The 27,568-nt window shown below is 36.3% G+C and overlaps 4 protein-coding genes across 6 annotated transcripts in view; 2 read left to right on the forward strand and 2 right to left on the reverse strand.

Annotated features, from left to right (window-relative positions):
• Positions 1–1,716, reverse strand: part of LOC107731719 (eukaryotic translation initiation factor 4E-binding protein 3-like) — a 4,311-nt gene extending 2,595 nt beyond the window's left edge. Inside the window, exon 1 of the mRNA XM_016542868.1 lies at positions 1,241–1,716. Within this exon, the coding sequence (XP_016398354.1) occupies positions 1,241–1,373 (133 nt within the window). The 5' untranslated portion in view covers positions 1,374–1,716. The remainder of the gene's footprint in view (positions 1–1,240) is intronic.
• Positions 1,717–2,637: 921 nt separating this feature from the next.
• On the forward strand, positions 2,638–12,431 carry LOC107731715 (heterogeneous nuclear ribonucleoprotein H-like). 2 transcript variants are annotated; one of them, XM_016542862.1, is made up of 12 exons: positions 2,638–2,860; positions 3,245–3,342; positions 3,429–3,584; positions 4,234–4,377; positions 5,020–5,158; positions 6,482–6,660; positions 6,765–6,773; positions 7,688–7,791; positions 7,940–8,075; positions 8,667–8,750; positions 8,824–8,913; positions 10,872–12,431. In XM_016542862.1, the coding sequence occupies exons 2-12, from the start codon at positions 3,258–3,260 to the stop codon at positions 10,973–10,975; spliced, it is 1,230 nt and encodes a 409-aa protein (XP_016398348.1). In that variant the 5' UTR covers positions 2,638–2,860; positions 3,245–3,257; the 3' UTR covers positions 10,976–12,431. The 2 variants fall into 2 exon arrangements, with proteins under 2 accessions (XP_016398348.1, XP_016398349.1); XM_016542863.1 differs by lacking the exon at positions 6,765–6,773.
• Positions 12,432–12,808: 377 nt separating this feature from the next.
• Positions 12,809–22,785, reverse strand: LOC107731713 (RUN and FYVE domain-containing protein 1-like). Of its 2 annotated transcripts, XM_016542858.1 has the most exons (17): positions 22,484–22,785; positions 19,497–19,670; positions 18,545–18,662; positions 18,340–18,441; positions 18,082–18,205; positions 17,938–17,999; positions 17,655–17,790; positions 17,426–17,527; positions 17,035–17,151; positions 16,438–16,605; positions 16,250–16,347; positions 15,927–16,046; positions 14,871–15,000; positions 14,632–14,726; positions 14,259–14,307; positions 13,812–13,889; positions 12,809–13,739 (listed from the first exon to the last, which is right to left on the reverse strand). In XM_016542858.1, exons 1-17 carry the CDS (start codon positions 22,764–22,766, stop codon positions 13,599–13,601), a joined length of 2,097 nt encoding a protein of 698 aa, XP_016398344.1. In that variant the 5' UTR covers positions 22,767–22,785; the 3' UTR covers positions 12,809–13,598. The 2 variants fall into 2 exon arrangements, with proteins under 2 accessions (XP_016398344.1, XP_016398345.1); XM_016542859.1 differs by lacking the exons at positions 12,809–13,739; positions 13,812–13,889; positions 14,259–14,307 and having other exon boundaries at positions 14,645–14,726; positions 14,834–15,000.
• Positions 22,786–24,350: 1,565 nt separating this feature from the next.
• Positions 24,351–27,291, forward strand: LOC107731731 (proheparin-binding EGF-like growth factor). Its single transcript, XM_016542892.1, has 6 exons — positions 24,351–24,555; positions 25,191–25,397; positions 25,562–25,754; positions 25,881–26,036; positions 26,121–26,211; positions 26,303–27,291. Exons 1-5 carry the CDS (start codon positions 24,513–24,515, stop codon positions 26,191–26,193), a joined length of 672 nt encoding a protein of 223 aa, XP_016398378.1. The 5' UTR covers positions 24,351–24,512; the 3' UTR covers positions 26,194–26,211; positions 26,303–27,291.
• Positions 27,292–27,568: the final 277 nt, after the last annotated feature.

Consider the following 27,568-nt stretch of genomic DNA (forward strand, 5'->3'; position numbering starts at 1 on the left):
AATTGTGACATTTTTACAACTTCTGTATTTTTTTTGTATGTTTTTCAGTAAACAGTATAATAAATACTACCATGTAGTGTATGAATTATTTATTATATATATTATATATGAACACAATGCAAAAAATCTTAACGGTCCATCAAGCAAAATATTTTTCTTTCTTTTTTTTGGTTGTGACAGGTTTAGCGAGATATACTGTCATATTTATGAATGCACATGTCTCTGATCTGTTATTTTGCTTTCTCCCCTGAGGTAATCATCCATGATACAGTGGCCCCAATGAACCCATTTTCCTGAGCACATAGAGTTCTGTTATTCCTGAAATCCACAACAGCTGTGAAGGAGGAGGGGTGTTTCTAAGAATTGCCTCCTCCTCTGCATGTGCTACAGTTACAGCCACATGCGAAAGATATACTAGTGAGGGACAAAGAAGATTGAGAAACATGCGGGGTAGAGGGTCCTTCCCATTAAATAAAAGGGTCAAGCATTTGTTTTTCGCAACATTAGATTAACTCAATGCCTAGTATCATATGGGAGCATGTAAGTTGCAAATCAGACAACCAGACATTGTTACATAACAACAAGCATGGCAGTTGGACTATCTTGCTGCAGACGGTCTGCCATAAATGATTAACTTGTTGTTCATATCAAACGTTTGTGTAGCAACAGGAATGTGTACCAGTGAGACATTTCGCAGGCACACTATATCTCAGATCATTACAATTTGATAACATGAAAAGAGGTTTTAGTTTTAATGTACTTTGTTAAAATGCACGCCCACAATCAATCAATCAATAAAATCACCATGAAAATGAAAATACAGGGTCTTATTGCAAGTCAACTAATATAGCAAAGGTTAAAAAGTATTGCACAGACTTTTATATTGCTTAAAATAGTTAAGATTGAGTGTGGTTTAACACATGGTGAGTTGTAACACCATGAGTTCAACCAAGAAATAAATGAGCTACAGTGGTTAAATCACAATCATCCATGACTAGCATCCTCCTGAGGTGACAGTAGAAGTTTTCTCTGCAAAAATATTAAAGATTTACAGGACAAAAATAATGCTTAAGCAAACATTTTTATTTGTGATCATTGATCATTTTAATGAACCTTAAATAACCTTGTTGAACCTTGCTGCTTAATTTGATGTACAATATCCATATATTTTTCAAAAAGCTAAAAATACATGTTCACCAACCTACACTATAAAACACGCTGTATAGGCACACAGTCTTACCTCCTGGTGTGGTGGAGAAGAGCGTTCCTCCAGGGGTCTGACTGTAGCAGTCTGGGAGCTGGGACCAGTCTTTGAGGTGCAGGACACGTGTGGGAATGGGGCAGCTCTTGCTCTGCTGCGTGTTGGCAGACATCGTGGGTGAAATGCGCTCAAAACTCTGTGCCACTGAACAAGATGATATACAAGGGCTCTGAAGGCTTGCTTCTATCCCACACTCGTGTTTGGTTAAGATCAAACTTAGCGCAACAAAGTTTCAAACTACACAAAAAAAACGACAAAGATATTTTGAGCGTGCTGCGGACAGCGCTGGTCTCGTGATACTCGCTGAAGAGAGGCTGTCCGTCCGTCCGTCTGTCTGTCAGCAGTGGTGCAGCCGAGCGCTTGGGGGTGAGGGGGTATTTAACAACAGCTCAGACTACGTGACTCGCCTCATGTGATAAACGATACTTGAGCAACAAAAAAGAAAACAGGCGGTGTAACATGCAGGGTTGCCAAATCTTTCAGGGAAATAGATTTCTTTTTGACAAATCTTCTGCCAAGGATGTGAATTTCCACGACACTTTACACAAACATGTATGGAAGCCAAGTTCCTACTTAATTCATGCATACATACAAACATACATACATACATACAAGTTATAATAAGTATGACATAGCCTACGTCTAAATCATATGATAAAAAGGTATAAGATAGAAATAGAAATATATAAATGAGATATAAAATACTAAGTCATAATTATAAATAAAAAGTTATCAGAAAAGTTATCATTATTAGTCATAATTTCCACTTTTACGTCATATGACTTACCAAAACATGGTTCTTTTTCTTGTGTCAGAAACGTGCTACCAGTAGTATAGGATGAAACATAAAAATAAAAAAATAAAAAACGTTTTCAACAAATGGTTAATAACAGGAGGTTAACCTTTATGAAAATTATGGAAAATTATTTTTGTCAACCTCAGGGGGTCAAGCTAATTTTATATGAGCTGTTTATTATTATTATTATTACTATTAATTTTGTGTTATTGATATTTGGAACATGTCTAAACAGCTTGAAGCTCAGTTTAAAAACAATTAACATTAATAATAGGGTTGTAAATGTAGCCTTTATATTATATATTGTATATTTTTCAGAAAGTAGAGAAAAAATATTAATCTTTTTTTAAGACTGTTTGAGTGAAATGCCAGGCAAATACGAATATAATCAGAAACTGTTCAAAGGTGTATCGAATAGGATTAGTCGTGTGTAAATAGTAACATAAGTTCCTGTTAGTGATACAGGTAGCGAACGAACGTCATGTACTAAAATAATATGGCACAATAAAATTTAGGCATATTATTGTCATATAGATTTAGAGCGCTGTAGTTTCACATCCCAAACAGAAGGTGTCGACAAACGCCTCTTTCAGTTTCTGAATCCGCCTTAGATCAGAGAAGAGCTCCGTTTATCGCCCGCTCATAGGCGAGCATAGTTCAGCTTCTCGTGTTTTATAATTAATTTACGTATTGTAGACGTATATATGAAGCTGTATGGTAAAATACTCTATTAAGGGGTAAATAAGTCACGTCTCTTTGCTTCGGTTGAGTAGACGAAGCGTCTTTGGGGGGGTTATCAGAAGGTATGTGGTTCAGCTAGCTCGCTAAGCTAACAGTTTCCTCACTTATGCAAAAGAGTTTCCCTCGTTTATTATGTAAATAACTATTAACTTAAAGGGTTTTTCTTGTTTTTTCGTTTTGACTGAATAGGGAATGTTTAGGTGCATAATTGATTGGATTGGCTTTTAATTAATAGTTGGCCTTGGCCCTGTTATGTATTTATTTTATTTTGGCTGGGCATTTTGCTTTATATGTTGTATGTCTGGGGTAGTTTACCATGCAGTGGTGCTTCATTTGAGATGCAGATGAGTGTCTAGAATTAAGATAATTTGAAAACAAATATTAGTATTTGTGTTCTACTATAGTATAATGTAGAGTCACTTATTCTATATATTGTGTTTAAACAGGGTTGTTTCCAGCATGGCGGATGGAGAGGGTTTTGTGGTGAGAGTCAGAGGATTACCCTGGTCCTGTTCTGTTGATGAAGTTCAGAGGTTTTTCTCAGGTAAAAAAAAAAAAAGCCTCTGCTTAAATCTTTTCCCCTTAGATTTTATTCCTTGCTTGACTAATACTAGCTAAATTTCATCATAGAGTGCAAAATTGCAAACAATGGGACAAGCATACATTTCACATACACACGGGAAGGGCGACCAAGTGGAGAGGCGTTTGTCGAGTTAGAATCAGAAGAAGACCTTAAAATTGCAGTGAAGAAAGATCGTGAAACCATGGGCCACCGTTATGTAGAAGGTGGGCAGCTGCTTTTGCCTTAGTTAGGATCCTTAAAGGAATAATTCAACCAAAAATAAAAAATTGCTGAAAATGTATGCACACACAGGCCATCCTTGTAGATGAGTTTGTTTCTTCATCAGAACAGACTTGGAGAAATGTAGCATTACATCACTTGCTCACCTACGGATCCTCTGCAGTGAATGAGTGCCGTCAGAATGAGAGTCCAAACAGCAGATAAAAACATCACAATAATCCACATGAATACAGTAATACATTGACATATTTGTTTAGAACTGTTTTGGACTGTTTTCACTTCTAAATCGTACTTGATCTGTGCATATTTCTCTCCTGATTCAGACAAGGCAGAAGCAACGGTTTGAAGTTAAAAATGTCTTTAATGGGTTTGTTTCTTATAAACACAGCTTTTCACTTCACAAGGTGTTAATTGATGGACTGGCGTGGTGTGGATTATTGTGATGTTTTTATCAGCTGTTTGGACTCTCATTCTGATTGCACCCATTCACTGCAGAGGATCCACTGGCAAGCAAGTGATGTAATGCTAAATGTCTCCAAATCTGTTCTGATGAAGAAACAAACTCATCTACATCATGGACTATTTCATCTATTTCATGGACTAAAATGCTGATCGATTCATATGTGCTTTCAGTATTCAAATCCAATAGTGTTGAGATGGACTGGGTTCTGAAGCACACCGGACCGAACTGCCCGGACACAGGAGGGGACGGCCTGGTTAGGCTTCGCGGCCTGCCATTTGGATGCAGCAAGGAGGAAATTGTCCAGTTTTTTGCAGGTATGTCCGATAGGAAGTTCGAATTGCCCTATTTACTCAAAATTAAACAGTATACCAACATTTAGCTAAGGTTATTTTAGTTCATCGGACCATCATTTGCACATAAACGAGCTTTGAACATTTAAATCAAAGTGCTCCGTTTCAGTCATTTAATCTTTAAAATTAGGAATAGTTGAAACTTGTATTGAATCTTAAGGATTGGACCATCCAGAAGGACCAAGATGGGTCACTTTTTATCCAGCTTTGTCCTTTTGTGCAATTATTAGAATTTGTACTTTCTTTCTTTGTTTCTTTTTTTTTTTTTTCCTAATTAAACTGCCTCAGCCCTTTTTGTATTTTATATACCTAAAACAGGTGCACAGCAATCTAGGTAATTTTTGGGGCTTACCAAACAAACAAGAGATGAGTTGAGACAGACGCTCAAGAGGCATTTGATTTAAGTGACCCTTCTTTTTCTTGCACAACATTATCCTTAAATTGTGCCAGAAAAGGTTCAAGTGTATTGCGGCCCCATTTGGTATGTTTATGTAGTACCATTTCATTTTTGACATAAAGAGAAACCCATAGAGTAATATAAAGTCTTGTTAATGGGCTTGTGACTTAATTTGTCCCCCACTGGGGTTATCTGTCCTTGGGTTGAAGGGTTGGAAATCGTGCCAAATGGGATAACATTGCCGGTGGACTTCCAGGGGAGGAGTACGGGGGAGGCCTTCGTGCAGTTTGCTTCACAGGATATAGCCGAAAAGGCTCTAAAGAAACACAAGGAAAGAATAGGGCACAGGTGGGGATGGCTGGTTGGTTGCCTGGATACGTTGCTTTTCTTATGGTGTTCACCTCAATAAATCATCCACTGCAGAAATGGCAAGATATGACCACAGATGATTTGAAGGCAAACAAAAAACAAGGAAAATGAAGTCCAGTAGCCTTAAGATGATGTATTATTAGTGCTGAGTGAGCCATTGAGCTGCACTGTGTCGATTTAGAGGGATAACTGAATATGGGCACTTTTGAGACAGTTTAGTGAATTTTTACTCTTAACTGTCCTTTACATGAGCATTCAAATCATTTTGGGTTGTAATGGGCAGTTATATCAGCCAGACATGTATGGTGCGGTAGAATTTCTGCAGAATTTTGCAGGCAAAAATCGTTCATTGTAAATTGTCTATAGTGTAGCGGTGTATGAAGCACAGTTCACGCAGAAGTCACTTTCAAACCAAGCAGCTTTCTGTTGGTTGTAGTGAATTTGTGAAAAGCTTGAACCTCTTGCAAAATCTGCATGGGGAAATCTTTGGTCCTCACATGAAATTCATGGTTGTGTCTGGATTCCTGGCTGTATTTCATCTGTAACTACATCTTAATACGGCAGTAGTTTAACTTATATGTTTGACATGAGTAATATTGTGAAATATTATTACAGTTTAAAATAACTGTTTTCAATTTGAATGCTTTACAATGTAATTTATTCTTGTGATGCCAAAGCTGAATTTTCAGCATCATCACTTCACTCTTCAGTGTCACGTGATCCAACAGAAATCATTCTAATGTGATATGCTGCTCAAGAAACATTTCTTATTATTTTAGATGTTTGACGTAAACCCTTCCCTGCTTCCTGGCTTGTCACGTGGCCACTCAGCACTAAGTTTTATGCAATAGGAATATCTCAGTTTTTCTACCATTTTGAAGACTTCAGATCACGAGGACCCAGTTAAACAGGTAATACAAAGTTAGCCCTAACAGTCTGAAGTGCTTTGCTAGCAGAGAACGAAAGCAGCGTGTCAGTCCAATAAGACCCAAACCACAGTAACACATTGCCAACTGCCTTCGGGTGACCATAAGAAAAGTTCTTCATAATGAAGGGTTGAATGAAACTAAATATTTTAGGGTTCTTCATTTTCTGTCTCTCTCTGTCTCTTTTTTTTGGAAACTGTTACATAAAGTCACTGAACGGAGACGCTGACTGTTAGTGTCATCCCAGAGTCATTCTTACTAAGGTTGCCTTTTCATTAGACCTGTTTTCAGACAGCCCTTATCTATACTGCACGCAGGAATGCCTTTTCTCTTGCCGGTAGACCCTGGTGCCATTACTCTGCAATTTCGTCCTTAGGTATATAGAGATCTTCAAGAGCAGCCGTGCGGAAGTGCGCACACATTATGAACCCCAGCGTAAGGTCATGGGCATGCAGAGACCGGGCCCCTACGACAGGCCTGGAGGCGGCCGTGGCTACAACAGCATGGCCAGAGGAGTCTCCTTTGAGAGAATGAGACGTGGAGGCTACGGTGGAGGTAAAGTATTTTCGGTTGTTATTAACATTGCTATAAATGCTATTGATAGAGATTAATAATATTTAACTTTGAACTTTCCTTTGATATATCTCACTACTGTTCAGAAGTTTGGGGTCGGTATGATTTTTTTCTAAAATATTTTATTCTTACCAAGGCTACATTTATTTGGTCAATAAAAACAGTAATATTGTGAAACATTATTACAAATGTAAGTAATTGTTGTCTATTTGAATATTGTAATTTATTCTGTGATGGAAAGCTGAATTTTCAATATCATTACTCCAGTCTTCAGTGTCACATGATCCTTCAGAAATCATTCTAATATGCTGATTTGCTGTTTAAGAAATGTTTGTTGAAATGTTGAAAATATTTTTGTGGAAGCCGTGATAATTATTTTATAAAAATATACAAGAAAGTCTTTATGAAAGTCCTTATAAGTATTTTCTGTTACTTTTGATGAGGTAATGCCTTCAATTTATAAAAGTATCAATTTAAAAAAAAAAAAAAATTACTCCAGATAATTTTTTGTGGATATGATGCATTTTTTTCAGGGTTATGTGATTGACAGAAAATTAAAAAGAACATTTGCTGTCACTTTTGATCGATTTAATGCATCCTTGCTGAATTAAAGTGTCTATTTTAAAAACTTAAAAAAGTACCCTTGACTTTTGAGTGGTAGTGTGTATATAATGAAAAATAAAGACACTATGCCACTCGGTTGAAATAGTTACAAAACAATAGTTGCAGATTTGGACTGCTAACTGAATGGTTATAGGTTCAAACCTCGTGTGATTTCAAGGAGACTTTCCTTGGAATAATGTCACTTTAGATAAGAAAGCCTCTGCTAAATGAAGAATAAAGGAGCTTTGTTTTATAGCTTTATTTTACTCTGTTGAGATAAATCTTTAAATCTTGCTCTGTTTCTACAGCTTCCTGTCAACATACTGCACAGTTAAGTCAAACAGACAGCGAAAGGCTTATCAGGCAGAATATATTTTTTCTTAACTTGTTCTTATTTGCCTCAAAGATGGTCGTTATGGAGACAGCGGCTCCTCCTTTCAGAGCACAACGGGACATTGTGTGCACATGAGGGGCCTTCCGTACAGAGCCACTGAGACTGACATATACAATGTGAGTCCTTATTCACACGAATATGTGTTTATTTCAAGTCTGTGTATTTGTATCGGTTAATACAAATAATATAAAAAGTGTTTATATGATTATATAGCATCCTGTTTAATGTCCTCTTTACTGTCTATTTCCACGTTTTCTTTTCTAGTTCTTCTCTCCACTGAACCCAGTGCGTGTTCATCTGGAGATCGGTCCTGATGGAAGAGTAACAGGCGAGGCGGATGTAGAGTTTGCTACACATGAGGACGCTGTGGCAGCCATGTCCAAGGACAAAGCCAATATGCGTAAGTGTTAGGCGAGGAAACAAAGGTAATACTGAATGATTTTCATTAAAGGGATAGTTCACCCAAAAATGACAATTCTGCTGTTTGGTTACCCAAATTTTTTTTAAATACATTCTTTTGTGTCAGCAGAAATTCATAAAGGTTTTGAACAACTTCAGGTTGAGTAAATGATGAGAGAATTCATTTTAGAGTGAACTGTCCCTTTAAATTCCATCCTATTAATTGGTCTTGAATGTCTGCATTTTTCTGTTGAATGAAACTGAACACTTTAGTAAAACACTTTGGTTATGATAGATGATATTCTGAAGCCTAACTGACAACACTAAAGGCCTGTTCACACCAAGGACAGTAACTGTAACTATGAAGTTTTGAATTATATTGTTGGAAATGAATCCCTTTCAAAGCAACTTTTCAAGCTAATGAATAATGAAAACTTTGATAGCCAATCAGAATCCACTTAGCATTTAAACCGGCAGACAACAAAACTGCGGCATGTGTTTATAATAAACATAATGTTATCGTCTGTTGGTGTGGACACTAAATAAATATAGTTATCATTCTTTGTGTGAATGGGCTTTTATTCTCATGCAGAGCACCGTTATGTGGAGCTGTTCCTAAACTCCACGGCAGGGGGTGGAAGTGGAGGATATGGTGGCCAAATGATGGGCAGTATGGGTAAGACCTCTCCTTCAGACATAAGTAACTCTTACTGAGCAGCTATCATAAATGCGTAATTGTTGCTCTGCAGGAAACCAGTCGTCATATGGACACAGCAGCCAACAGATGGGCTCTGGCTACAGCGGTGGTTATGGTAACCAGAGTGGCATGGGGGATTACAGTGAGTGTCAGCTCTTCCGTAGCTCTGCTAGGCAGTTCCCTGACAAATCCTATCACCCTTGGACCCTTAGGTGTTGCTGTTCTTAATACCTGATTAAAAAGCCTTTCGTGTTATCCTGTTGTAGCTGATCAGGTAAATAAAATCACAATTAAACAGTACCTCAATGGCAATAATATAATTTTAATAAAGTTTGTCTGGATTTTACATTGACTACATAGTATCTTTCTGTTGTGCTAACTAAAATTGAATAAATGTGTACCTTTCAACATCATAATGTTCACATATTTAACAGAGAGCACGATTCAGTGAAGGTTGCATGTAAAATGCATAGGTTATGTTGATGATTAACCAAAACAAAGACATTTAATTTTACCATTTTATATATGACATAGTCTCTGTCCCAAGTCAGGGGCTGCATTCTTTGAAGTCTGTGAAGGCCAAACCAAGTATTGTTTAAATCAGACGGTCTAGCCAATGGTGGATTGCTCTTCTTGCTTAGCAACTGAGACAGCTGCTGTTGTTGACAAGCGGCAATCAAGTTTGTACTAGACTTTTTTGAAAGATCTGAAAACAAAACGGGGTTCACAGCCTATCTAAATATGTTCTCCTTGGTCCATTTATGTACATAATAAAAAGTATAAATTATCTATAGAATTGCTTCTTAGTGAGACATTTGTGATAGTCTGAGCCGCGAAGGATCCATCTGTTGCATCCTTCGTGACCTGGGAAACGGCGGACGCATTTTGAGGCTGTATGTGATAGAGCCGTTAAAATGTAAAGCCTTCATCACCACACTGTATTCTGTCTTGAAATGCAGCCTTCAAAGGATGCAGCCTCTGAATTAGGACATTACAATTTGTACACAGGATGTGTAATTAAAGAAAAAAATTTTGGTGTGTTGTTATTGATGCATGTTGCTGGTTAAGACTTAATATTTTTGGTTTTATAATTGGGTTCCAAATAGAACATCCAGAGAGTTCTTCCAGCAGATGGAATCTTTTAGGGGTCCAAGTGGGGTAGAATCTGACACATCACTCAAGGCCCTATGTCTCACAATGTGTTAAAGTCATCAAACCAGCATTATCTCTGGCACTGGATTGCATGCACTTCTAATGATGTAATGTTTACACCCAAAGTTTAAACAGTTTCACCTTTGACCCCATCTGACCATTTAAACAGTTCACCTGAGGTATTGTTACATGGGTGGTGCCAGTGTGTAAAAACAAACAACTAAACAGGACTTGTATACCTCTTATAATACTGCTTATTGCTTTTCATGTGGAATTTTAAAAATGTTGTGTAATAGTATTATTGAGGTGCTGTTATAATTATTAATAATTTGAATCGGTTTTATTTTATATATTGTTTTCATTTTATTTTGGAGTTTTAGTAATTTTGTGTTTTTTGTCATTTTAGTGTTTTATACGTCTATATAGTTTTAATTTTTGCTTTAGCTATTTTAGTACAATATTAAATTACACTAACATGAGAATTTTGCTGCCTTGGCAATTAGCTGAAATAAGCGGTTTTATATTTTAAGTAATGATGATGTTTTTGTGATGGTTTTTAGTTTTAGTTAACTATAATAACACTGTAAATCACCCTTCCATGACAAACCTCCTACCCGTCAGATTGTCCTACCAGGGCTTACTGCGAATGTGCACATCAATAATGCATCAATTTTCTCACGCTGAACAACACATAATTACTGTATTTGCATTACTGTAAGGGTAGGTTTAGGGTTGGGGTAGGTGTACATGTTAATAAAGCATAATCTGATGGGTAGCATTTTTTGTTGTCTCATTGTGCTACCTATTGTTTCAATGGGAGGTAGCAAAATCTGACCGGGTAGCACAAATCGTCAGAACACCGGGCCTTGAGAGTCACAGTGTAAGTGGTGATTCTTTCCGCACTGAGAACTCCCTGGTCCTAAAATGTGTATTTCTCCTTCCTGTCAGGTAATCAGGGCGGAATGGGGAGCAGTTACTACGGTGGAGGGAGCCGCGGGTCCATGGGAATGAACGGCCTCAACAGCGGCATGGGGGGAGGCTGGGGAATGTAGCCTCCAGGCCTTTCAGAGCTTTATAACCTTCATTTGAACAGTGTTTTCTTTCATTTGTTTGTTCTTTGTTCCTTGCTCCCTTCTAAGTTGTGTTTGGGTCTGTACACGGGCAAACTTATTTTTTTCTTTTGACATGGTTGAAAAAAATCCTAACTAGAGGTAGTAATTTATGTTAAAGAGAAACTCTTTATTTGCTGAAATGTGACAGCCCTTGTATCACACTGGAGAGGTGCCTGTAAATCTGTTTTTACATTTGAGTATTAAAGAGGTGTTTTTGTTTCCTCACAACAGTACCCTATGGGCAAACTTAAAGCCTTTCGTACAGCTTGACGTCTTTGCACGTGGAGGTTTCACTCTGGCGGTGATTGTAGCATCATATCTTAAACTTTTCGCTGCAAAGGTGTTTTGCATGTACTTAATGCTTAATCTAGGCCGATAGCTGAAAGAGTTTGTTTAGGAAAAAAAACAAAAAACAATGGTATTATTTTGAAGCATGGTGGGAAGTGGACAGGTTTCATTTAGATGCATGTAACTCTGCATTAGCTTTTTTCCCATGCAATGTATCACCTGTGATTTCAGTGTAGTGGACAAATGTCTGATTCCTCGTGGCTTCACAGATGGATTAATAATTTGAGGCAGTGTTTATTAAACCGTACACAATTCTATAAAATCTTCAGAAACTTCATTACAGCGTCATGAACATAACAGGAGACAAAAGAGGGTACAACCCAAGAAACAATCTAAAATAGACATTTTGTATTCAGAGAGCCTTAAAAAGTTTTATAAAAAATTTTTTTGTTTTTGTCTGGCATGAACAAAAAAGTTGGAGAAAATACAATCCATCTGCTCTTGCATACTATAAATGTAATTTTACCTTTTGACAACAAAAATTCATTTACAGACTTTTGAGCCTCATTCATCATATTAGCAGAACAAATGTGTTCATAAAAACATTTTCTTGAATAATTCACATATCTACTAACTTCATACAGGAACTGGTCCCACTTTTTGACCCTGATAGTGGTATATTTTTGTATGACATGCACAGATTAAATGCACAAGCACATACACAAAAAATTAGTGATAATTTGTGATAAAGATTACAATTCAGCAATGCCATGTCTCCTTAAAAATTTAAATTGAACACTTACCAGAATTTAGAAAATCTTTACAAATTTAATTCGGTCTATTTTGATAAGAGGAGACATGACAAAGACTGAAAAGCATGAAGAGTATTGAAATATGAATCCTCTGCATCCACTCGATGAACCCCTGAAAGGCTTATATGTGTTAGTGCTCTCCCTAAAATGGAGACTATCATTATAAATACAATCATATTAATGTTAGTTTCTAATTATCCTGGCATCTTCCTGTCAAAGAAACTTTGCATATGATTTTGCAACAATCAAAGGTTTTGGTCAAACGGAAGCCAGCGATGCCACAAGAAATGAATGTTTAAGTGTTAAAAACAAAGAGATTGAGAGTTTGATTAATACAGGTGGCCTGTAGTTTCACACACACATGATCAGCAGATATGTTGAGTGCTGTCAGGATCTGATGGAGCTCCTCTGGAGCAGAAGGGAATGGCAGACATCACATACGCGGACAGGTCTGGGGTATGAGGGCAGAGCCAGCTCATTACTGGAGCAGTTGTTGCAGTAGATGTCTCCACAGTTCCTGCAATGGTGCTTCAAACAGAAAAACGAGTTACTTGCCAAAGGACCGATAGTACACAATTCTATAAAATCTTCAGAAACTTCATTACAGCGTCATGAACATAACGGGAGACAAAAGAGGGTACAACCCAAGAAACAATCTAAAATAGACATTTTGTATTCAGAGAGCCTTAAAAAGTTTTATAAAAAAAATGTTTGTTTTTGTCTGGCATGAACAAAAAAGTTGGAGAAAATACAATCCATCTGCTCTTGCATACTATAAATGTAATTTTACCTTTTGACAACAAAAATTCATTTACAGACTTTTGAGCCTCATTCATCATATTAGCAGAACAAATGTGTTCATAAAAACATTTTCTTGAATAATTCACATATCTACTAACTTCATACAGGAACTGGTCCCACTTTTTGACCCTGATAGTGGTATATTTTTGTATGACATGCACAGATTAAATGCACAAGCACATACACAAAAAATTAGTGATAATTTGTGATAAAGATTACAATTCAGCAATGCCATGTCTCCTTAAAAATTTAAATTGAACACTTACCAGAATTTAGAAAATCTTTACAAATTTAATTCGGTCTATTTTGATAAGAGGAGACATGACAAAGACTGAAAAGCATGAAGAGTATTGAAATATGAATCCTCTGCATCCACTCGATGAACCCCTGAAAGGCTTATATGTGTTAGTGCTCTCCCTAAAATGGAGACTATCATTATAAATACAATCATATTAATGTTAGTTTCTAATTATCCTGGCATCTTCCTGTCAAAGAAACTTTGCATATGATTTTGCAACAATCAAAGGTTTTGGTCAAACGGAAGCCAGCGATGCCACAAGAAATGAATGTTTAAGTGTTAAAAACAAAGAGATTGAGAGTTTGATTAATACAGGTGGCCTGTAGTTTCACACACACATGATCAGCAGATATGTTGAGTGCTGTCAGGATCTGATGGAGCTCCTCTGGAGCAGAAGGGAATGGCAGACATCACATACGCGGACAGGTCTGGGGTATGAGGGCAGAGCCAGCTCATTACTGGAGCAGTTGTTGCAGTAGATGTCTCCACAGTTCCTGCAATGGTGCTTCAAACAGAAAAACGAGTTACTTGCCAAAGGACCGATATATTGACTGACTGAGAGTGGAGCATCGCTCACTTTTCTCCGAGAGATTGAGAATTCCTTTTGGCACTGCTTGCACTGTGTAGCTTCATCGTCTTTTAGCCAGGCATGACCCTGGAAAACAGATAAGACAATCATAATTATCAAAAAATAAATAATTATATATATATTGATACTGAACGTTACTTGTTACTGGAAAAAATACAGATACCTTTATTCAGTAAGGATGCATTAAATTGATCAAAAGTGACAGTAAAGTCGCATTTAAAAAATATATTTTTGTCTATTTTATTACTTAGAAAAGTAATAACTCTGTCATGCACTATTATGATGATGAGATGTCACAACAACAACTGTGTATGACAAGTTACACAGCAAAGTAAAAAAAAAAAAAAAACTGGAATACTTGGCAGGCAATACTAAGATCTTTAGCTTTGCTGTGCAAATGGACACAAAAAAGGTAACCTTATAAAGCTCTTTTACCTTCAAGGCTTTGTTGACCTCTTTGAAGTCCTCCATCTTGAGTTTGGATCTGAAAGCAGCATTTTAGTTCAAGACATCAAGCGTGTGATATCAAGTCATGTTTATTCATATAGCACTTTATACAATACAGTTTCAAAGCAGTATTAATACTGCAAAGTTCTTCAGTTATGAAATGAACATTTTCAGCTGTGTAGAAGCTCTAAAATTACAATAGCATCATTAACTCAGCTGAAGTCAATTCAGTGTGGATTCAATTCAGTTCAAAAAGACTGTCAGTGTTGCAGAGTTCAACAATTACGATACAAAGCAGCTCTACAGAAGACAACTGTCATTATCCAGAAATATCAGAAAAATGAGAGTGGAGTTGTCTTACTGGCTGAGATGAAGGCCCATCTCCTGTAGAGCCTTTTCCTGCTCCTCACACAGCTGCTGGAGCTCTTTCTTCTCCTGTCGAAGATCAAGCAGCTCCTGTGGAAACAAAGGTAGATCAAAGCAGTCATTTATTAACACTGTAATACAAAAAACTTCACTCTTTCTTTGATTTGACATAATTTAAAGTCTTGTTTTGACTGTACTGGTTAGTTTTCTGGCTGAAGCAGCAGTATATCTGACCGTCTGCAGGCCCTGCAGCTGTTGCAGTTGTGTGCGCAGCTCTGCGCTGTTGTCCTGTTCTCTGTGTAGCTCCCTCTGTAGGTTCTGCCGCTGCTCTTTCTCCGCGCTAAGCTCTGACTCCAGGCCTGCCCTGAAAAGAGAACAGCAACAACACTGAGTCAAAAAAAAAATCTTTCTAAAATCTAAATCTTTGTGGCTTTTTTTCTCCTTTTTTTTTTTTTACTTTAATTTGCACAAAAATACATTTTTAGAGAACAAAGACAAGTGGGGGAATACATAAAAGAATAAATTAAATAAATGCAATTTCTTTAAAAATTGTTCTGATGCAGGATGAGATTTCTAAAGTGATGATAACAGTAAACATAAACCCGAAACAAATACTTCACAGTTGGTTTAAATTTAAAGAGATAATTCACCAAAAAATGACAATGCTGTCATCATTTACGCACCCTCCACTTGTTCCAAACCTGTATGAGTTTCTTTTGCTGAACACACAAGAAGATATTTTGAATAATGTTAGTTTACAGTAGCCATTGACTTCCATTATATATAAAAGAATAAATTAAAATAAATGCAATTTCTTTAAAAATTGTTCTGATGCAGGATGAGATTTCTGAATTGTTCTGATGAAGTGATGATAACAGTAAACGTAAACCCGAAACAAATACTTCACAGTTGGTTTAAATTTAAAGAGATAATTCACCAAAAAATGACAATGCTGTCATCATTTACGCACCCTCCACTTGTTCCAAACCTGTATGAGTTTCTTTTGCTGAACACACAAGAAGATATTTTGAATAATGTTAGTTTACAGTAGCCATTGACTTCCATTATATATTTTTTTCCATAACATGGAAGTCAACTGTTTGGTTACCAACATTCTTCAAAATATAATTTTTGTGTGTTCAACAGCTGAAAGAAATGCATACATGTTTGGAACAACTTGAGCGTGTATGAGAACTGATGATTCATACACACTCATTTTTGGTTGTATTACCCCTTCAAAGTATCTGTGACAGCAAAGTTAGCGCTTTCTAAAAGCCTGATTTACACTACCTGAGTGTGTCGAGGTCAGTGAGACGCTTCTGCAGAGCGTTCACTTTCCCTTTCATCTCCGATCTCAGCTCATTCTGGCTTTCATCCGTGTTTTTGCACACATTTTCTGAATTTTGAAGCCTAAGGAGCAAATACTCTTGTTTATTAGGTTTAGAAATAGTACATATCATTTCATACATCTCTATGATGTTCATGTTGTTTCAAACCTGTATGACTTATTTAGCTTACATTCTTCCAAAGACCATGAGGAAAAGAAAGTCATACAGGTTTGGGTAAATGATAAATTATTTGGGGTGAATTATTCCTTGAAAACGTTCTGGCACCTCTGCTCTAGTTGCTTCATAGCTGCTTCCATCTGAATCATCTTCTTTTCCAGTTGTTGCATGTCCTCCTCTTTTTTCTGGGCCACTCGGTCAGACTCCTTGTGGGTTAAACGACAAGACTTAAGTTTCAATTGGTTACAGGTAATCCTGTTCCAGTAACATGTTGTACAGACAATCAGATGTAACACCTGTGCTTTGTTGAACATCTGTAAGTTGAGATTCTTGACTTGATCTAGTTGTTGTCGCAGTGCGACCAGCGTGTCTTGTTTCTCATGAGTGTCCTTTTCCAGGAGTTTCATGGCAACCTCCATTTCCTGCTTCAAACCGATCTGCAGCTCCAGCTCCTTTTGCAGCTCCTGATTTGCCAAACAGTTCATGCAGATATTTTGACTGGCTCCATAAAATACTATATTTACATTAATGCATTAAAGAGATAGTTCACCAAAAAATGACAATTCTGTCATCATTTACTCAACCTCAAGTTGTTCCATGAGTTTCTTTCTTCTGTTGAACATAAAAGAAGATATTTTGAAGAATGTGGGTAACCAAAAATTTTCTGGACCCCACTGACTTTCATACTATGGAAGTAAATGGGGACCAGCAACTGTTTGGTTACCCACATTCTTCAAAATATCTTTTGTTGTCTAACAGAAGTAAGAATCAACATGAGGGTGAGTATATTTTCTTGTTTGGGTGAACTATCCCTTTAATACTATGCAATACAATACAGACTCAAGATTGAAAATTATTTTTACATTTAGAGCTGAATTATTTTACATTCTTACCTGCCGGATTCTTTTCTCCTCCTTGTACTGCTTCCAAACTACACTGTACATTTCATCCAAACCCTGCCGTGTCTGTCGATATGTTTCTAGCTCTAACTGGCTATCTTGCAGAGTCACCTAAAAGCAATCCAAAGTGAGTAAAATTTTGTTTAGCAAAAAAAAAACTGGCCAGATGGCAGGTAACATTATTTTGGAATGACAAAATACTGCATGGTGTTATTTATTAGTAATAAACCAACAGCCAGGCCTATGTTTGGCCATTTAAGGGTCTTGGCTTTAGATGTTCCAAAATTCTTCTAGCGACTTTTCCAGTGAATAGTGTATGCAGATGTTTAAAAATTATTACATACAGATTGTTTTCATAATACAACATTTTTATTGCAACTCCCACCTCCTCTTTCCTCTGACTAGTTTGGAGAATATTTGCATTTTCTTGTTTAAGTTGTTCCTGCTCTTCACGCAGAGCGTTGATTCTGTCTGTGGCTGCTGTAAGCTATACAAAAGACATCAAATAACTATGTTTTCCCATTTTAATCCTGTATTTAATCATGTGCATGATTTATAAGCAAGAAATTAAAATACACAAAATATAACGTCATAATAAAGTCTATAAAAATCACCTCCTCGATGAGTTTGCTGTTGGTCTTCTCCAACGAGTCCATCTTGGCCTGAAGATCCGTCACTGTGCAGCTCAGATGCCGGTTCAGTTCTTCTATGTAGTGTTTCTGGTCAAGAATGGCTGTCATTTTTGAATCACTGTCAGCAGTTAAAGAATCAGAAAAAGCCAAAATTACTAAAATTACTAAACTAGCTCATAACAAAACAACTGTCTTCTAATACTTGTTTCTAGCCATGTAATTAATGATTCAATGCTTAATCTTTGCTAAATGATCACACACTCACTCTTGTGTGGTCTCAGTTGCTTGAGGATCCTTTAGATACATTGAGAAGTCAATGACGCCCACCTGCAGAAACAAAAACACAGTGTTTAGCGTCACTGTCAAAGAGCACATCTGATTACATGGTTTGGATGGCTATATGTTTCACCTGGGAATCCAGATCCTCTCCTTTCACACACAGATTGGCATCGATCACATTCAGACCCACCAGCATCCCTACGACCACAGCCCCCTCCTCCTCCATTATAAGAGCCCCGGGCTCATAAAACTCCCTGAGACATGAATTTACATTGGGTAGCCCAGAATTCAATAGCACTACAGTATTGTATTTTGTATGATATTAAACAAATTCTGTAGACGAGTCTAAATTTTAAAGATAATTTTTCTATCATTTAATTGCTCTTACCCAAGAAGGTCTCTTCTATTTATAAGCTCTTTCATGTAGTCTGCAATTTTTTTCTGCATTAGAGCCAGATGCAGCCATGCTCGAGCTCGCCCGAGGCCTGTCCTGAAACAACACAGAACCTCATGAAGACCAAATCATGCTCTCCTCTTACACTGTTTTGAACAGGATATTATATCCAAGACAAACACCTTTGAAGGGAACCTACTTGATTCCAGGCATATCCCGCACACTGGTGGAAATGTCAGCTGACTCAGGGCACAGTTTCTCTATCAACTCCAGAGGGGCCCAGATAGACTTGTTCTGACCAATGAAAGTCTTCTTCACTGCACAGGAGGGGAGAGAGACACATGCAGGATTTAGGCCACAAATGGGTTAATTTCACAAAACTGGTCATGAATATATAGGTTTTACACTCCAAAATCAAAACAAATAAATAAGAAATCATTCCCTCACATTTCCCTCCCTCACGAAAAAAAAAAATTTGAATTACTTTATTATTAAAACCCTGAAATAGGGTTATTATTGTTAACTAAAACTAAAAACATAAAACCATTTTAATTGCTTGAATAAAATAAACATGAACTGAAATAAAGTATTTAATTTTTATTAAACTTGTTTCGTTTCAGCTAGTAACTAAGGCCACATTTCTCATCTCTCACATTTGTTCATTTTCTGAAAACAGAAAATGTAAAATTAAATTTAAATCAAAAATATTAACCAAAACTAAAACAGTATATCAATGATACTAAAAGATCACTGCTCAAGTATTTATAAATCATGGTGGTACTCTCTGAAATGTATGTAATTTTTTTTTTTAAATAGTTGTATTGCAGCATTTTATTTTTACTGTACTGTATAATTTTATATAATAAAAATGACTGTATTAAAATAATGAGAATCACCTCAAACTGAAAATAAAATTGTCCAGCAATAAGAGTAATGACATTTTGAATGGAAAATGTGCACCATCACAACGAAAGTCACAATGTAAATATGCGTTATTTTCATAAAGATAAAATAAAAAAAATAAAAAAAATGAATGCATATAAAATATTTAGATACGTGAAACGTGACCTGTTTTTGTGAGATTTACCTACATGAATATAGTGACATTTCATAATTCTACACTCACTTTTAGGATTTATGTCCCATCTCACCTTTTAACCCATGTTTTAGGCAGTGCTCCAGAACAACAAAGAACTGCTGCAGAGGTGGATATTCAGAGTCCAGCGTGCGGCCGAGACTGAGGGAGGACTGGATCAGAACCTTAATGCTGAGCTTCATCATGCTGAGGAGGTTTGACCTCTCCACCACAATGGGATCCTTCACAGCTGGACAACACAGATGCATTAACACAAACACTTCCTGTGGCACCTGCAGGACTAATCAGCTCACTGTAGCTTAGTGTAACTGGTGAGTCAGGGTAATTAAGTGTAAATGCAAAACAATGACTTAAATATTACGGTAATTTAAAATAACAAATAAAGAGTCTTAAAATGAACTTGAGGGGAAGCGGAAGTTCCTGCTGGAGAAAAAAATATTCAGAGTCAGGAAGCAGGTGCATTATTAATTTCATGTACGCTGTAATGGTCTAGAATTACATCACATATTGGAATTATACCACAAAATAAGCCACAGATGTAGGTTACTAAAATGTTCTACACCATATAACACTGGCTGTATTAAAGGGGTCCTATTATGCTTTTTCACTTTTTCAACTTTAGTTAGTCTGTAATGTTGCTGTTTGAGCATAAAAACGATCTGCAAATTTACAAAGTTCAAAGTCCAATTCAAAAGGAGATATTTTATTTAACAGAAAACTTTGTAAAAGAGCATAATAGGACCCCTTTAAGTAATTTATTATACTCATGAATTCCTAATCACAATGGATAATGGCCAGATAGAAGTTGCAAGGATTGAGCTCATGAATACACTAACTTGTGGGATGCAATCACTTGAACCTGTACATTCTTTTGAATGGTGCACTTACAGATCTCTGTTACAAAACTGTACTGTTTGATGGAACAGTGCTGCTATCAGATGATAACATCATGGTTCTTTGTCATTTACTATAGAACAGAATTTTTACTATATTCATATATCATAGCATTTGGGCAGCTGACATGACATTTCAAGCAGTGTCCGTGGTGTTCTGTAGTTTGACGTCATATTTTTGAATATTTATACTTTAATACGCTATATAATTTTTACTCGTGCAGTTTCATATTTCTCATCAAGAAAATACACATGCAATTATTATTTGCTCATGTCAAGCATGACAGGGGTTTTCAAACAGGGGTCCTGACCCCCAAGTGAGATGCAAGGGAGAGCTGTGGGTCCACAGAAAAGTTTAGAAAAAACCAGTGTAAGAAAATAAACAGCGACAGCAGAGACACTCGGAGCCTGTGGCAGGGGATACAGACCATTACGGACTACAAGCCCCCAACGCGGACCTGTGACAGCAACATCTCCCTGCTGAACGAGCTGAACGCCTAATAATAAACATATGATTAAACTAAATAAATACTAATTTTGATTATATTAAAAAAGTAACAACAAATACAATTAACTTCATTTCTTATTTTAATTAAATAAAAATAAATAAGACTTACATAATTGAAAAGTCGATTCAAATAAAGAGTAAATAACAAATAATTAAAATAATTAATTTATTATAAATAATTAAATATTGAATAATTAAAAAATAAATTTAAATAATACACAGCCAAGTATAATACGTTGAAAAAAGTTATAATGGAATAAAAACGAAGTACTTATCACACAATATACTGCACATATTTTTATTTTAATATTAATTGCTATCAGACCAAAACTGGGTATTTATTCATAGATGCAGTAGCTGGCACCTAAAAGACTGAAAACCCATAAGATATGACACTGCATGCGATATCTGTAGTTTCCCCCACGGGGCTATTTAAGCAAACAGCAAAAAATATATAAAAATTTATTTAAAACATTATGGTAAAAATTAGGGCTGGGCAATATATCGAAGTTATCGAAATATCGCAAATGTACATATCGCATAGGCCTGTCGCAATAATCAATATATCAACTTATCGCGCAATATATGTACATGACCTCAATAATTTTTGGTGACGCAATATATCCCCCATTATATTTACTTAAAAATTAATGTCACCATGTTTTGTACATTCCACTTGCACCTGTGTCTTTTGCAGCTTCTCGAAAAATCTTTTTTTTCAAAAAGATGAAAAGTTTTGTGCATTTTTCTTTTTTTCTACTTGTTACTTTGCACTTTTTCTAATATCGCAATATGCATATCGCTACAGCTTGCAATATTTGGGGCAATGAACAAAAGACAAAGAAAATCACTCACTGCTCTTACCTAAATAACTTTTGTAGCTTAAATAAGAATCAATGCATATTGAATTCAAAGAGTAAATGCTAAGCAGTGTTTTATTTCTCCTTTTTATTATTCAGTTCCTAAACTCGTGTTAAAATGACATTTTTATGTAATGCTCGAGTAAAACACTACCGTTCACTTTCAGAAGTTGTTGTAGGGGTGCTTTCTTATTAGAATCAGAATCAGAATGAGCTTTATTCACCACTTAAGTGTGCGCAAACACAAGGAATTTGTTGTAGTTTTACAGGAACTCTTGGTACATACATACATACATACAAATAGCCATATATATATATCACACAAGATAGTTATAGAAGTTCACAGAACTGACTCGGCAACAGCTGAGTAAAACTGGTTCATCTGAGCATGTGGCACTTTAAGCATTATCGCATCGCATATCGAATATCTCATTATTTAATGAGTTATCGCATATCGCATTTTTCTTCAATATCGCACAGCCCTAGTAAAAATACACACCTTCCATTATATATTCGTGCCGATCTGAACGTGAAATTTTCATGTCTTCAGGTCCATGACGTACCAATTTACGTTGTGGGTGCAGGACCCAAAAAACTACTGTGCATGTATATTTATATACAATATTATGGCAATACCATGATACCACTTCCAAAAATATGGCAATATCGTTGTACTTTTTGTTAATTCTGTTATTGACTACTTATCTTAGTAAGTAGGGCGCAGTCAGTTAACTTTCTTCTCCCTATATTTAAATATAAAAGTGATGAGCAGGTGTCATACCTGCTGTTTTTACGGGATCTGAGGTGTCAGAGGTGTGTTGTGATGTGTCAGATCCCTTTAACCCCGCGCTGTAGTGATTCACTCCACTGCTCAGCGTCTCCGTCGCTTTACGAGCAAACGACAAAATCGGCGCCGACCAAGAGCTGTCTGCCCGTTTGTCCTTCTGGACCTCGTCGGTATCGTTGACCACATCATTTTGCCCAGGTTCCGTAGCCTCTGTTTCTTCTTCTTTTGCAGGAACGTCTTCGCATTCAACTTTCGCGTTTGGATCCTCGTCCGCCATGTTTACTTGTCAAAACATGTGACTCTAGACCAGAGCAATCGGTTTTGATCACTAGGGGAGATAAATCGATCGGCGATCGAACAGAATTATTTCAAAACATAGGTCTGTATTTAGACATCAGTTTAAATAAATTAGAAAGTTAATTATTAATTACATTAATTTACATTAAATACATTACAATTAAATGTAAAACAGAAAAAAATCGAAGATAGTATACAGAAATCAAATTTTATACAAAATAAAAAAAAATCAATAAAAAATTACAAATATTAAAAAAAGACTGAAAAACTTACCCACACATGGACAGACATATTTTAAACATTTTAAAGTTAAACAAATTTAAAATTAACAAATTCTGTGTGCATTTTGGTTGGACTCTCTATGTAAGAGTTTCATGTTTCCACTAGATGGCAGTAGCGAACGCTGTTTTGCTCATTTAAATGGTGAAACGTTGACCATATGCTGTTTTGATGCTTACTGTTCAGTGTTGTGCATCCAAAACCACTTCTCTGATGAAAGTAATTTTTTTAGGATTTTAAGACAACTTGAGTGGTTAAAAAAAAATACTTTTTGTGATACATTACCAAAAGACACTACACTAGGTGTGATTATGAAAGAATGCAATCGTGGTTAAGGATGGATTCAAAATAATTAAGGATAGTTGATTTGATAGATTTCAACCCATAAAGCAATTTAATGTTTGTTCATATACGTTCTCGTTCATTTAATCACAGAATTATTCAAAATCTGAATCTGGTTTAGTTTGGTTCACTACAGGTGTTTTGAACCATAACTTTCATTAAAACATTCATATCATTATCAGATCATTAGTTAATGTCTGTTTAAACATGTGAACATGTTTTGAAAGAAGAAAGTTCAGAAAGAAAATTCAATATGCTTTACATAAATCTTCTCCCTCAAGGTGCTGATCACTTGCATGGCTCTCCTCCAAATGAAATTATAATGACATAATATTATGTTCACTTTATTACTTCAAACTCGTGATCAACACTATGGCAAGTGTTGTTTTTAACCTTTTATTGTCTTTGGGTCATTTCAGTAAAGAATGCTGATAAAAACATGTGTTGCGATGGATGTTCAAAGTGAGCCTGTATTGACTGCTCTAATCACAATGGCAATTTATTTGTGAAATATGTTAAAATTGTATCTACCTACTTTACTAATACCAGAATATATTTGTCATAAAAATATGGGAGATATTATGAAATGCCAAAAGTGAAGTTAGCCAGGAAAAACAAACAATTGTTACTTCATCAATATTAAATAAAATAAATAGAAAAGAAAAGAAAAAGAGAAAGAGAAAGATAAAAGCACCCTTTGTGCTCTATTCAAAAAGTCTTGCATTTTTAATTGTTTACAGTGTAGGCCAGATGATCACAGGTGGGTGTAGATCTTTAGCATAGTAGGAGGGTTAAAACTGAAAAAAGAAAAAAGAAGAAAGAGGTGTAGACCAATGAAACAGCTAATAAAACATCATCAAAGGATTTTGTCCTGATACACAATCTGTTACAGCTCTGGTGGGCGTGGCCACAGTCATATTTAAATGGCTGTCACTGAGACGCGGCTGATTTTTTAACCTTGACGCACGAGAGACGCTCACAGTAACAAAGTAAAACTCGAAGACATGAAGTAAAAATCTGCGGTGGCTTCAAAGGAATTAACAGAGCGGAAAGGATTTCATTTTTAACAGCTGAATCTATCGTCGTCATTACCAGAAGGGAAAATATGAAGTTTTTAACTATTTTGCGTCTTTTCGCCTTTACCATCGGTGAGTATCTGACACACCGTGGCTTGTTGCTGAAGGGTGTTGCATTACAACCCTGTGCTAGTTATATAAGAAATATAATATGAAATCTAAAATAATTCAGTTTTTGATTTAAAAAAAACTTTTTTACTAATACGTTGTGTGGAAATTCCTAACATGACTTGTTTCATATTCAACACAGACTTTTTTTTTTTTTTTACCATTCAAAACTTTAGATTTGCCAGTGAATCTATTAATGGGTCAACAATGTAATTCAGTCATTCTGTTTTAAGAATATTCTGGGATATATTTATTTTTGTCTCATGCGTTCATTCGTTAGCTCAGTGTCTGTGCATGCAAGATTTTTGTAAACGAGCCCCTTTGCACCCTCTAGGGACTTTAGGTAATGCACACAACCTATTATTAGTTATAAAACAAGCTTATTTGCATGTCATCCTCGAGATCGTGAAATAAACTATTCTAGTTAAAAGGGAAATATTAGTGGGCTCTATGCATTAATAAATAAGATAAAAAAATACAATTATGAGACCCCAGTAAGTTTATCATTTACAATGTAGTCCGCAATCCACTGCATAACCATAAACAATCAGCCTGACTGATTAATTTTTAATGGCTATTCACTATGTTTTCCCATTCAGTGGCTGTCACATCAGTGAGTGGTGCGTCTATAGAGCGGTTTGAGAGCGAGAGGCCTGCACAGACAGCTGTAATTGATCTTTTGGAGGCACTGAATGAGAAGAGATCTACTGTGGACAACAAGCAAGTGGAATATGAGGAGGAAGACGAGTATTACTATGACGATGAAGAGGAGGATGAGTTTTCAGGGGATTACGAGGTGCCATTAGGTAATTCATTTAAATGTACATGTTTAGCGGACACTTTTATCCCAAATGACTTACAATAGAGGAGCATAAGCAATTTATCACAGATTTTGTGGTTTTCATTTGTGCTGTAGTTTCAGTTTTAGTGTGAATAACTGTACATTTCCTCTTCTTTCCCACCAAAACAGTTGCGTTTTCAAGCAAACCCAAAGACCCGAGTGCAGTTTTGAATGCAGAGAAACTTGAAGACTCGAAGAAGAAGGGGCTTGGAAGGAAGAAGGGAAAAGGCAAGAAAAGGAATCCATGTCTAAAAAAGTACAAGGACTTTTGTATCCACGGAACCTGCCAGTATCTCAGGGACTTAAAGGGGCCCTCATGCATGTAAGCACTTCCTTTAAACCATTTCTCCTGTAATTTTTGCTACTGTTTTATTGAAACCATTTTGACAACTCTTTTATTGTTACTGTTTTATCGTTTAAGAGAATCAATGGCTGTTTTTTTCCCCAGTTGTGACCAGGGCTACTCGGGAGAGCGATGCCACCTTTTCTCCCTGGAAGTAAAGAAGAACGAGGGAGTGTATAGCCGCACTACGGCCCTTGCTGTGGTGGCCGTGGTTCTCTCTTCGTTATGTCTCACCATCATTGGACTGATGCTGGCACTCAGGTTTGTACTTAATCTCACCCTTTAATTTCTATAAGCAATTAGATGTCTGCAGTCTATCATAATGTCAATCTTTTTATCATCTAGGTTTCACAAGCAAGGTGCATATAATGTGGAAAATGAGGAGAAAATTAAACTGGGAGCCGCCCCACACCACTAAATGAAACCGGAGAGAACGGTGAGTGAAGTCATCCATTGGTACATACTGCATAAAATCATCCAGCATGATTTGACTCAAGTCGCCTGACATCTGGGTTCTTTTATTTCAGGGCAACCGTGTGGAAATTCTACCTCAAAATGAAGTGGCAAAGTTGAATGTTGTGAGGAGCAGAGGGCACAGCGTGCTGGAGAGGAGGATAGAGTGACAGCATTTGTTTGGCAGGAGTCATGGTGCCTCTGTGAAGGGCCTGACTCACGAATGACTCGCTAAATGGTTCGCAGGAGAGCTCAAAACCAGCCACGAACTAGAACTCTGACAGACAGACTCGGTCAGGAAGAGACACTGAGCTGTTCGATACAGAATGAGAAGGAACCTTGGGAATGTAGTTTGAGTTTGAGGCAAGGCTTTTTCTAGTACTGAAGAAGCTCTGCCTGAAATAAGTATTCTTACAAATAAGCAGTTTTGTTCATGTCTTGTGCACTGTGTATTTAATCATTGCTGGCTATGCTTTAATTTATTTATTTATGTATGTGTATATATATCTATTAATATTTATTTGGATTTAGACCAACCTTGTCCAGCCCTAATGCACTGGCAATGTATTTGAAAGTCTGTGTGTTGTATGTTGATGTAATATTTTATTTATTAAAAGAAGCAGTAGTAATCGGTGTCTATTCAGTAAGTGAGTACTGAACCGTGGTAGACTGAAAATCAAAATAATATATTTCAATGGTATGCATTTTGATATTTTTGACTCATTTAATGATGAGAATTTTTGGAATTATTATTTGTATTTTGATGTTCAGGACAGTGTTAGAATGTATATTTCAGCAAACTTTATGAAAAGTCATATTTTAAGCTTACTTTTTTCTTTTCTATTAGTGAAAAAAAAAAAATTTTGGCCAGTAAAACGTTAACGCTGTTATTGAGCTGTGCAAATTAAGAAATGTGAATTATTAGTTAATTTTCTGTTTTTAATTTCAGTGCCCTGCTCTATAAGACATAAAGTAGTTGCTTCCTCATTCTATCATTGTATGTATGGAGTATTTTTAAAATGCTCAGACAAGAAATTAAGGCAAATAATAAAACCTCTATATAAAAGACCACGTTATTGTAATTTCTTTTGAGAATTGAATGCTCATTAATTTCCCAAGGAGGAAGATTCCAGTGTGATGCAATGAGTCATTTCCTCATCAGAGCAGTTAGGACCGGTTTCCCATTTCAAAGATATTTTTGAAAACCGGAATCGCAAACGTTGTAATGTCTATGTTTTGGCATAAAAAAACATTTGTCTAGTCTGCCTCCTGCTTTCAATTCCAAGGATGTCTTTCATGTGACATGCACCTGTATCCTGTGTGTGATCTGCATTGTGGCC

This window comes from Sinocyclocheilus rhinocerous, unplaced genomic scaffold (assembly GCF_001515625.1).
Source record: "Sinocyclocheilus rhinocerous isolate Xijiao unplaced genomic scaffold, SAMN03320098_v1.1 scaffold3446, whole genome shotgun sequence".
Lineage (NCBI taxonomy): Eukaryota > Metazoa > Chordata > Actinopteri > Cypriniformes > Cyprinidae > Sinocyclocheilus > Sinocyclocheilus rhinocerous.